Genomic DNA, 12,542 nt, shown 5'->3' with positions numbered 1-12,542 from the left:
CTTTTAGACAAGGATAATAGGAATGTGTTAAAAAGGCTTAAACCAGGTTATCTTTCCTCAGGAAGCCTAACCTCAAAGGTAACTGTTTTTGATGCTGTGTGCTGTGTTCACAACCTCAGTCAGCAACAGAAAAAGAATAAACTATCTTAACAAAAAGACTGTCTCTATAATTAGCATGCCTCCTGAGACCCTAGAAAAAGTTTTGGATGTCATGACCAGTACAAAGGTAAAGACTATATTAGATCATGATATTCATGCAGTATTAATGGACACCAATCAAAAATTATAAAGTGGGCTTCAACAACAAGTGCTTTAAGTGAAAAAAGGAGAGGACACATATTGATATAATAATATGTGTCAAAATATGTGTCAAAATGATTTGTACATACGTATATACATACAGCATGCTTTCGGAAAGTCCCATAGCATATCTTATAAACGTCCTGAGTGTTAAAAGAAATCGCTTGCTGGTTTTAGTTACTTTAGTAATGTGTGCATGTAAAGTGAAAGTGAGTTTTACGTGGGTTGTTGGAAATGTAGAATAGAATACAATTGAAGGTGGAAAGAACAATTAAATATAGAAAGACAGATATGGTTGGAATGAAAAATAAGGCCTGTAGATCAATAGATTAAAGTTAGATATAGGTAGATAGTAGGGCTGAACGATTTGGGGAAATAATCGAATTGCGATTATTTTGAACAGTACGATAACGCTTTAAAATGCGATTTTATGTTCTGTATTAATCATTAAAAAATCAATAAATCATTCTTTACTATGACCATCACAACATTCGAAGCAGTCAACATATAAACTGCTCTTTCCTTTAGGCCAGGCCGATGGGTTGAGATGAATTTATATGACATCTTTATTTAACTATTTAATTGTAAAAGAAAAATAAATATAAATCTTACTGATCTCCAGTCAGTAACGGTAACAAATCACAACAAGTAAAAAATTTGCAGCTCTTGCGATTTGCATACCGTGTTCTATTAAATCACGATTTCAGTTTTGGATTTGATTAATCTTTCAGCCCTAGTAGATAGGCATTTAGATATAGATTATAGAACAATTTCAGATTATAGATAGATAGAACGATGGATAGATTAGAGATCTATAGAACGATAGAACATTTGATCGATTATAGATAGATTTCTTCTAAATAGGTAGATAGATTGATTGATTAGGCTTTTAGATTATAGAACAATTTAAGATTATAAATAGATAGAACGATAGATAGATTATAGATAGATAGAACGATAGAACATTAGATCGATTACAGATAGATAGAACAATTATAGATTGAATATTTTCTTGCTCATGTCGCCTCCGCCTACATAGAATAAAAATAAGAAACTGGAAATTGGAACACCAAATATAAAAGAGTGGTTGTTGAAATGATAAGCAGTCTCACATGTCTCACATTTTGTACCAAATAAAATCAACGCTTCAATCAATGACTGTTTTGTTTTAATTCCATGCTACTTGAACTCTATACACTGTATATCATTCATTAAATGTATGTGCTGCTTTGTTTCCTCTTCTTAACCTCTTACTTCTATTTTCTATTCTGTTTCACTTCTAGCTATAAGAAAGGAGAAGGGCTTTCAGAGGTTGCTAACGAAGCCTAAACGTGTTTTAGGAAGTAATTTGTAACTTTATTTTTTATTTTTTAGAAGGCACGGTTTTTAGAATAGCCACGGTGCGAAAATATATTATTTTAGGCTCTGCCAGCTGTGTTGTTTGTTTCACTATTTTAGGGTACTGAAAACAGTCCAGGCCTGCTTCATACTATTAATGTGGAGCTGTGGAGCATAACAACTTAAGTGTTGAAGGTATAGCCTGACCATATGCTCATCAAGGGTAAATTCAACAGAGGACGATCTTACCTTGTCAAAGTTCTGCATCTGGTCTCGGTTGGTGAACCAGGACTCCTTGTCCTGGCTGGGCTGGATGACAAACACCTCGTAGTCGGCAAACATCTGCGTGAAGCGGTTGGCAAACACCTCGCGCACCTGGATGTTGATCTGGTGCATCAGCAGCTCTTCCTGGTCGCACTGCACTCTGGAGTCCTTGTTACTGCTGGAGTCTTCCCTCACGTCCAGTTGCTACACAAAAACAACGACAACACGGATCATGAAGTCCTTGTTACGGATGGTGTCTTCCGCCACGTCCATCTGGTTAACAACAACAACACATCATGACATTATTAATAGACAGAAAACATCATTTATACCCGATTTATACCCGATTATCGGGTATAAATGATGTATATCTTTCAGGCATGTTTAGATGTGAAGGCAAATCGAGTGATAGATTGTTTAGAGTCTGTTTTGTCTAAGCCAGGATTTTGAATGAATGAAGATATTCCGTTTTGCCCTATAATATAAAATTCATGAAAACAAATATAAACAGACTTTTATAAATAATAAGTAGTCTGAATCTAAACGTTCTTCCAATAAAGGTGCTGCATTAGAAGTGAGATAAGAGTGCTGGCAGTGCTGGAGACTTTTAGCTGGCACTTCCGTCACACTCCGCTGCACTGACACTTATTTGCAAGTCTCTACAATTCAATTGACCTCAAAGACGAAAGACATTTTTCAAACAGAGGGGTGCATGGTTAAACAAAGTACATAGACACAGTACACGAGGCAAAATACAATACAAAACAAGTCACACCTGAATATATACGTACTCATTCAAAAGAGGGCTTCGAGCTATCGTAATCATAAACCTCTTAGAGATAGCCCTAGATGGTTATTGGAATGAAGAGAGCCCCCCCCCATGTTATCTTATCGACTTGTTAGCGCAGGCAGCTGAAGGAGTAGCAGGGTCATGGGAAAGGATGTGAAGGTCTATTGTTCTAATTTATGGAGCAAAGAGATAGCTGGCACGGCACATACATTCCTTTCAATTGTCCTGATAACGTTGAAAGGATCACCATCACAGATGTCAATCAAAACACCCAGAAGCATCCTCATATGAATATATGATACGGTGTTGAAGAAAACAAATGAATTGAAAAATATAAACTTTAACAATCTAAATAATCCAATTTGCACAATGTTAATGACCGACATGCTTTCTGATAAGACCAAGTTTCTGTCAGGCCTTGTCCAATGAATAGTCCACCATGCAGCCTTCAGTGGTAAAGCGATCAGTGTTTACATGAGAAAGACATCTCATGGTTTAACCAATGATGGTCCCTAAAAGCAAGTGCTTTACTCTACCTTGAATGGTCTATAGGACGTTCCATGGACGACACTGACTAAGAGGTGACAATAATACAAACACCCTCTTAGTTCGCTTTTGGCCAGCCATGATGCATGATCCTCACCTTATCCAGACTCAATCCTGTCCTCTTGACCAAGGCCTGCAGTCTTGCTATGGTCTCGTTCTCCCTCAGCAGGTAGGAGTTGAGGGGCGAGCTGGCCAGGTTAGCGTTGCGGTTGTCCGGGAACATGTCTGGGGCGCGGAAGCCCCCGCCCCCGCCCACCAGGAATTTGGCCTGAGCGGCGCTGGTGCGGAGGAGGTTCCCCTCAGGGGCCATGTCGAAGGACACAAGCACCTCCGAGATCTCCTGGATGAACTCCAGCTTGTTGGGGAACTGGGGAAGGTCCTCCGGCAGCTCGATGAAATGGTTGTCAATGTCCACAAAACACAGGTTGGCCTGAGATGGGGGAACCGCACCATAAATGAAAAGTATAAAAAACACATGACAACACTGTCACTGGTAAATAAAACAAAGGTTCTCTTATGCAGGAACCTGCACTTGTGTTGAATGTGTATATTGTGTGTATATTTCTGGCTTAGTGTCTTATATAGTAGGTATTCTTTTAGAGTGATCTGATTGTGATCTGATGATCCAGGATGATGTAATTTTTTTAATACATTCAACACAATAAATAGGATTTACAATATGAACAAGAAATAATAGAAGAGGAAAGCCACACTATTGAACTTTGCTCCATTTATAGTGAAAAAGAAAATCAATAGGCAATTTTCTCCAAACAGAGTGAATGCATAATTGAACATCTTTGCACCAGTACAAACTGTTTTAACAAGGTCAACAGTTGATAACAACTGATGACAATTGATAAGAGTTCCTTTATGTGAAATGTTGACACACATTATACTGATGAGTCGTATTTTGTGTACTGCATTACTTGGCTTGTACTGCATGCAACGGCTTGCTAGAGAGCTGAGTAAGCAGTAAAAATGACATTAGTTTCAAATCATAAATAATTTATGATTTTAGACGGAGCATAACATTTTGCTTCCTGTACAAAACAAGAATCATGTTTTTAAGATATTTATGGCGGTCACTGCCAAATAATGTGAAGATTTTTTTTGGTTTTGATAAATGATCATGCAGCATTTTCTGCTGTATGAATTGATCAATGGGCCGGTCCACTGATCATCTATCCAGTGAACCATATGCGAGCTGGAGAGTTGATCGGTACCTCCTGGGGCAGCTCCAGGTTGGTTCTGTCATCTTGTCCGTTAGAGTGGAGCCCCATAAGGTAGGGCACCGGAGCGTCCAAGAAGTGCAGGAGGGAGGCAGGCAGGATGGGCACGTAGACGTGCTGCCACTGGAACGGGAACATTAACGCTGTGATGCTCTCTGCCACCGCCATCAGCCTGTGGTAATCTGTGTCGAGCACACAGCACAACACACACACATACAGGCATACGCATGAATACGCACACACAGGCACAAACACAGGCACACACACACACAAACACACACACACACACACAGGTAGCAGAAATGAGTAAGAGTGCGTGCTAGTCTCAGTGCTTTTATTCTGCAGTGGAGCATCCTGCGTGGATCTTGGAGACACCCCGCTATTGCTCTCAATATCTTCCTCATTACAGCATACACAAAACTAAATCGTGTTATACTATATATTGTAGTTTTTGTTTTCTTTTTTTATTAGAAATAAGGCAGCCGTGAACCCCACAAATATATTTCAGTAGCGTGAGAACTTTAACTTTCCATTACTGAACTACGGATATGAGAAGGAATGTAGGTCAGTGAGCAAGGCGTACGTCTTTTGCTATGACTTCATGGGGTTGTAGTCACAGTAATGTCAAGTGTTCGTCATCCATGTTAACCTCTGTTTAGCCCTCTGTATCAGCATTTCAACTCTATCCAAAGTCCCCATACCAACAGTAGTGTGGCCTTTGCAGGGATATGGTGCCAAAATAGATCCCAGTGCTTCATTCTGCCTTTCTCTTGAGCTCCACAGCAGTCTTATCACTCGGCCAGGCCTCATCCCCCTCCCAAACATGCCACAGCACCATTCCCAGAACACGGACAAGAATACTAATGCAGCGTTCTTCTTTACTACTACTTAAGCACAATACTAAGTTCCTTTCTACTAAGCTCCTTTCTAAACACATGGTTGTAGTATAAATAAAACATGCAAATGATTTCCCAAACTTGCTGCTTGATGTTAATATTCAGGGACATCATCATTGCTTTGGTCTGACACATCAGGGTTGATAATAAATTGTATGCCAGACAGACCTGAGCTGAGCAAGATTATTGTGAAAGTAGGAACACCGTTTATCTTATCAGGCGTGTTTATAGCTGCAAGACAAATGAAGTGAAAAGTTTATAAGATGGGATTTATCAAAGCCAGGATTCAAATGAGAACATTGGGTATTGCCCAATAATACGCAATTCCGTGCAAAGAAGTGTTACAAAAAATAATCGGAAAAACACAATAAATAGAAAACTTAAACCTGCACTATGTAGGTTTCCCCTTTTGCAACCTCTACAGTGTTGTAACTACAGCTATAGACGAGGAACAGATAAAACCCTGCATGGATTGATTCATGGATAGTACGCTTTATTAATGAGATACTTTCTAGTTCAGTTATTTTGAAAGGAGTCAATAGAATCAGTTGTAAGGTTCGATTTTATCGTTTTAAATTCAAAACATTAAAAAATATATAAAGTCAGTAATTAACTAAATAACATATAAGTTCTAATTTAGAAAAATTAAAGTCTACATGCATCATGTTTGTATGCTGGAGGTTATGGTCATGAATGTGTATGTTGAGGAAAGATTACAGGGAATCCAAGTGAATAGAATTTAGCTGAAACAGCTCAATTATAGCTGAATTCATTGATTGCACACTGTGTGTGTGTGTGTGTGTGGGGGCTGTTAACAACAGGGATACAAAAAAGCATAACGACTCATTAGCTCTAAGAGCCAAGGAATTGAAAGACTCTCCAAAGACATTTGAAGCAAACCCACAGAGACACAAGCCCTGCCTGTATTAACAAGGCATTTAATTCTCCTTGTCATCCACACTGAAGTGAATTCAAATCGGATGGCCACTGCTTCGAAATCCATTCCAAATAGGACCATACAAAATGTTTGTGATACTCCCGTATGATAAACGCCTTGTAAGAACACTAACAAAATATTATAATATTACAATCATGAACCAACTGTGGGAAATATTATCTAAATTAGGAGCAATCTTTAGTACAAAATAAGTTCTCTCTTCCCAGTGTGCGTGTGCGTGCGTGCATGCATGCCCCTGCCTCTCTCTCTCTTTAAGTGCACTTCACACACTCTGCAGTGATGAGCCGCGTCCGGGGGAGGGGCGTTACGTCACCAACAACCAATAATAATCATGCTGCAACACTGCCATCCTCCTCGTCCAGGGGGTTGCCTAGCAACACCATAGCTTTGCCCCCTTAAGCGCATCTCCCCCCCCCCCCCCCCCCCCTCTTCCCCTTCCCCAACTTCCCCCTAAAGCCTCTGGCACTCAGTAAACAATTTACCTTTTCTTGTCCCTGTAATGGATCCAACCACTATGCCAGACTCCCCAAACAACCCCCACACAGTCACATGCTATCCAGTAGGGTTAGTAACTCTCCCTGTGTCTTGAGAAAGATATACTGTATATGCATAGGAATGATGAGGTTGGTAAGAAAAATAATGCCGAACAGGAAAAACAAATAAGAGCTGTCATCTGAGCTAACAAAGACAGCCCTTCACACCACACTGATGCCGAGCATCATGTGTTCCCCAAGGGTTAAAAGTACACAAGACAGAGCTCGAACCCCCTATCACACATGGCCACGACTTGAGTTACATCCGGTGGGTGCAGCCTACGGCAAGAGAAGGGTTCTTAACATTTGCACAAGCTGGGATTCATGTTGTGCTTCTTTAAGCACTTCTATTCAGCAGGTTACATAATGTGATGGATACGAGTGGCTCTCAGCATACCAAACATGTGCCAAGTAACCAAGTTGCTTCGGGCAATCTGAGATTTCTTATGCAATCAGTCGACAATAACTGTCTGTCCAAAAGTTTTACATTTTGCTTTTCCAGCAGATGCATGTGAAAGGGGACTGTCGATTGGATGGTAATGAAGATCTTCAGCACACTCTTCTGTCCCATCTAAACCTAGGATCATGTTGCCAAGCAAATACGCAAAAAAGTATATAGCCACCATAAATAGAGGAGCAGCAGCCCAGACAATGAAATATTTGCCTTTGAAATTATTAACATTTTCAGTACATTTACCAAATCATTATGAGTAAAATTATTAGAGCCTCCTTATGTTAAGCATAGTCATATACATTATTTTAAGATAAAAGTGCTTGATGGAACTCACGTCAATAAATTAATTAGAGGTAATATACACAATTAAAGTTTGCTTTGAACAGTTTGATCACATGACTGTCATCACTCACAATGTTGTAGCTCAACAGTATTGGTTCAGGTCAGCCTAGTCTCCAACAAATGTACTCCCCTCACTCAAGCTCTAGTTACAAACCCAATAATAACTGTATTCCTATCCCCTTTTTTTTTCCAATCTGAAAGCAGTTAATTAAAGTGTGTGTCGGCTCCATACGGAAGGACAAATCTCGTGACAAAAAAATCTGCAGAATTGCTTTACTTACGCTGGGAGTAGAGCAGTATCTGGATCTCCAGCAGCGCGCAGGTGAACAGCTGGATCACGTTCTCCACCCCCAGCAGGTCAAACACCTCGGCCATGGCAAAGTCAAAGAGGGGCAGCTCGGCCGTGCTGGGCCTCTGGCACACCACGGGCCCGTAGACGCCAGAGAACTTGAGGGAGCGTCCGGCCGGCGGCAGCGGCACCTCGTAGAGCACGTTGTAGATGTAGCTCTCCAGCGGGAGGGGCGGGGGCTTGGGGGCGGTGACGGCCAGGTGGAGCTGCTGCAGCACCTTCCTGCTGGCCTGCGTGAAGGCCATGGGGGCGATCAGGCAGATGCACTTTGACACAAACAGCGTGTCCCGGCTGATGTCGTACGAGTTGAAGCGCTGCAGGCGGGAGATGGCGGGGGCGGCCTGGAGCGTGGGCTGGGGCCTGGGGAGCTGGCGCGGCGGCAGCGGCGGGAAGGGCCGCGGCGCGGCGTCCTCGGGCCCCTGCGGGGAGGTGGCGGGCGTGTGCAGGATGTCGTACTGCTCGGCGTTGTGCATGTGGTAGAGGGTCTGCATGGCGCTGCAGATCTGCTTGCTGGTCACCTCCTCGAAGAAGGTGAGGGCGAAGCCGTACGTCCGAGAGCCGTCCTCCCGAGTGATGATGAACGAGTGGAACTGGGGCTCCCGTGTGTCCACCTGCGTCCGGAAGGCCAGGCCCTTTGGCATGCACAGCTGAGGGGGGGGGATGGAGAAGGAAAGAAAGGCTGTTTGTGTGGAGCAATGGGCCTTACTCACGGCCATCTTGGTTGTTAACCATAGCTAGGTGGTGGAATCGAATGCTGAATCCTTCATTGGGCTCCCCCAACCAACTAGTGTTGAGCACCAATATGGTCAATAGGTGAATATGACCCATGACAGATTTGTGTGAGACTAAACAGTAGAGCCACTGTTGAATTAGGCTATTGTAATCAAGATCATTATGTCATTATGATAGTTTTTGCGTCATAGAATACGTAAATGAATCAGCATATTATACCATGCCAACTGCATCCTGGTCAAATGGGTTCCATTCCACATTCTCTGGATAGTGCGCTAACACTTTGGACTTGAAGGTTCTCCGCAGGGGGCTCTGCTCAAAGTTCTCACCTAGAGGAAGGCCAGAACCAGAAGAACACACAAGAGAAGGAAAGGGCTCAGTCAAAGACATGTGGAAGTCCAGTCAAAAGCAGGCTTTGAGTGCAAAACACGCCTCCAGGGAAATAGGAAGTCATTCGATTTATTTCTCGGAGAAAGCTAGTATTACAACATATGAAGCCATCAACTGCACCCTATATAATAGATGACAATATCCACCAGAATAAAGGTATTCCAAATATTTCAAACACAATTTTATCAAAGTAAAGGACCAAACGTACATATATAGATGGGTTACGAAACCAAAGACATTTGAATATCTAAAGGGTTGATGCATTTCGTGACAGCTTTAATTGCAAAATAAAAAAGCAATAGTAAAAAAGAAAAACGTTCAAGAAGATTTGAACCCAGATTGAAGCAGAAGTGATGCGCACACCAAGGCATGAATGAAAAGTCATTCAGAGGGTAAGGGGAGAGGACATATTGACCAAGCAGCACCCAGTGCAGGCTGCCCCGGTACGGGTGCGTTGTTGTGTGAGAAACAGAAGCAGTGATTGTCAAACATAGGCCCGATGTTCCGCCGCTGCTGGAAGATGGGAGGGAGGGGGGGGATACAGGCAGGCGGGGTCAACGGCAGAAGAGGAGGAAAATCAATTTGGAGCGCAAGAGAGGAAAGGCTTGTTCCCACACCGGAGCAGAATTGCGGAGTCGTGAAAACTCAAAATGTTTAAGTACAAAAGCCGGGGTGCCATTGAAGAAGGGTGTGTCAAATTTAAAGTTGAAGGGTAAAAGCTGAGCCAAGTTTTATAAGGAGGGATTGTGCAGAGATTGGGGGAGCAATGGGGAAGGGGGGGAGGTTACCTTCATCTGCACCCGCCAAGTTTCCTCTGGCCCCATCTCTGAATTTAGTAGCCTCTATATACTGGCATAAAGCTACACAACAAATAAAACAAGAGTATTAATGAAAGGTTGTCCCTATAAGGTTAGTGCACCGCTTCTCAGAAGGTGTGCTTGAAATTAAATACACATTTTGTTCTCTGCCCTTGTTTGAAAAAAGAGAGTAGCGGTCAGATGTATTGACTCTGCCCTTTGACACTGACTAAAACCTGAAGGGTAGGTTAATGAAGTGCTGTTTCTAATACAGACATTTTTATTAAAGGGGTTCTGTCAAGAGGGTATTAGTTCATGCGCGTGTTGAACAAAAGTCTTTTTCAGGATCAGACCAATGGGGAACGCAAATCCTGAACAAATGATGTCAATGGCCTAACTTCTCTGCTCTTTAATTCTCGTGGAAACAAGAGTTTATGGCCATTTTTCACACGTATTAAACAGTACTCTCTTATACAGAAAATAGCTGAGCATGACAGTTCCCCTTTATGGCAGTATCAAGACCTTTAATCATTTGGTTATTCAAAAATTCAGATTGCCATTAATTGTGCTATGTGAAATCACTCTCCATGCAAACTATGGCAAGTGGCATCAGGCATATTGTGTTTGTTCATGTATTTGGTGAATTTCCTATAAGGTTTGATGTTAGATTTTCTGATTTCTGAATGATGAACTCTTCTTTGGAGACACTTACCATTGAGGTGTACCATCGTAAATGTAAAATTTACAATTCAATTTTCCTTTTCAATTTAACATTTCAGACTGATATGTAAGGAAATGATGTTATTGAAAACAAAAACTCACACAAGAGTTCACAAAAAAGAAGTTCACATGACACAATTATAACATGAAGATGAAGACTACAGGGTAAATGTGGTCACATTCAGAGATCATAAGATGAGTGCTTCCCCTTCATCATCAATACCACACCCAGACACAAATAAACAGTTAGTTGTACGAGATGAGAAAGGCATGTTATCACTTGGCTTGCTTCGCCCCTGCCGTCACACGACCCACCCGATTAAGCCCAAGTGTGAATCCTCATGATCCCCCTTGTCTTTCCTGGGGAAATCAAAGCACCCAATATGGCTTCTCAGCTGGTGTCATGCCTTCTAATGTGTTCATGTAAGGCTGTCATTGGATTGGAGAGTAGATTGTCTCCGGGCTTATCTCCCTGTTTAAGCTTGTTGTGTCGCGGCATGCTATGACTCAGTGATGATGAGATAATAAGGGCAGGTGATGCAGACTCCCACAATCCTCTTGTCTTTCCCATCAAATAGCTAGTCCCATTGAGCTGTTTTGAGCATGACCATTCCCCATGACCTCAGGAGGCAGATAAGGAGTAGAATTGTGTCATCCAATTAAGTCCCTATATGAACCTCAAATGCTCCAGCGCGTTTAGTATGAATATAGAGTATAACATTGCTAATGACCTACATGCTAGTATTAGTAAAAACTGATAACCAGCCTGCTCCAAGTTTATTGCAATAAACGTTGGTATTTTCTTGAAAATCTAGGTTTGATTATTTGTTTGTATGTGCTTCTGAGTGATGCTCTTCATAGGCAAATGCCATAAAACAAAGGACAGACAGGTCACATACAAAATCTTAAGGATTTGGATAGTACATGGTACTTTATTTTTACCGCAGGCATTTTTTTCTTGATCTCTTTTACTAATTTTGTGTTACAGAGCCTACCTACAGTTCTGACACCCTCCTAGGCAATCCATAATAACAAGGATAGAGAAAAGAGAATAGATCAACAGTTTTTTATAGAAAGGATATACCTTGTATGTCTTACATTAATGATAATTGATTAGTGATTATTAATCCTTATTATTATTACTTTTTCCGGCCTTAGAAAAAAGCTATTCTTTTTTGTTGTAGATCATTGTGCATTAACTTGTCTTCTGCTAACCCTTGCTCGAGTACACTGTCTTCCATCTGCTCTCGTTTGATTTGACGAGCAGCCTAGATCTCATCAGATGATATTAAAAAGAGTGACAAAACGCTAAATATCGCAATTCTGATAAATAATTCTGATTCTGTAAAAACGTTGACACAATGTTATGACCTTTTGTTCTATTTTTTCCTTTGTGTGGTTTAAGGTATCAGTTTAAAATTGGGGTTTGGTTACTTACTATAGGTCTGTCAGTATCCACAATCGTTTTTTATATGAAAGTGGCTAAACCGAAATTAACCTACCGGTAGTTGAGAACCTAGCGAGTCTGAATGTTTATTTTTTTTCAATCGGGTATTGCGGATGCAAAGAATCCAAAAACTCACATTCCTCGATTTTTTTCCACTACTGCTAACTTTAAAGTGGCCCAAATCCAATTTCAGAAAAATGTGAACAGCACAAATCCAGATCCAGATTTATTTATCCTGATTTCGGCCACTTTCCTATAGGGTCCTAAATCGATACAGATATTCACATTTCTCAAGATCGACATTCGTCACCATTCTGCGCTGGCGGGAGCCACTTACTGAATACGTCAAACATAGAAGACAGCTTCAGTGGAGGGAGTCAGTGGAGGGACAGTAAAAAATAGTACTTATTGCAACTTGCACCTCGTGTAAGGGCCCTTTCAACTACAGCTCCTATGC

The 12,542-nt window shown here is 41.4% G+C and overlaps 1 protein-coding gene across 6 annotated transcripts in view; it reads right to left on the bottom strand.

Annotated features, from left to right (window-relative positions):
- The window catches only part of dennd5a (DENN/MADD domain containing 5A), a 29,659-nt gene that overhangs the window by 14,311 nt on the left and 2,806 nt on the right, over positions 1-12,542 (bottom strand). For 4 of the 6 annotated variants that reach the window (XM_060072312.1, XM_060072314.1, XM_060072315.1 and 1 more), the window contains exons 2-7: positions 9,910-9,981; positions 8,951-9,060; positions 7,932-8,646; positions 4,462-4,649; positions 3,336-3,668; positions 1,888-2,106 (exon numbers count right to left, since the gene is read on the bottom strand). In XM_060072312.1, the coding sequence (XP_059928295.1) occupies positions 1,888-2,106; positions 3,336-3,668; positions 4,462-4,649; positions 7,932-8,646; positions 8,951-9,060; positions 9,910-9,981 (1,637 nt within the window). The remainder of the gene's footprint in view (positions 1-1,887; positions 2,107-3,335; positions 3,669-4,461; positions 4,650-7,931; positions 8,647-8,950; positions 9,061-9,909; positions 9,982-12,542) is intronic. The other 2 variants (XM_060072313.1, XM_060072317.1) reach the window with 1 other exon arrangement.

This window comes from Gadus macrocephalus, chromosome 14, assembly GCF_031168955.1.
Source record: "Gadus macrocephalus chromosome 14, ASM3116895v1".
Lineage (NCBI taxonomy): Eukaryota > Metazoa > Chordata > Actinopteri > Gadiformes > Gadidae > Gadus > Gadus macrocephalus.
Note: the sequence above shows the minus strand (reverse complement) of the source record. Positions and strands in the feature narration are given on the sequence as shown.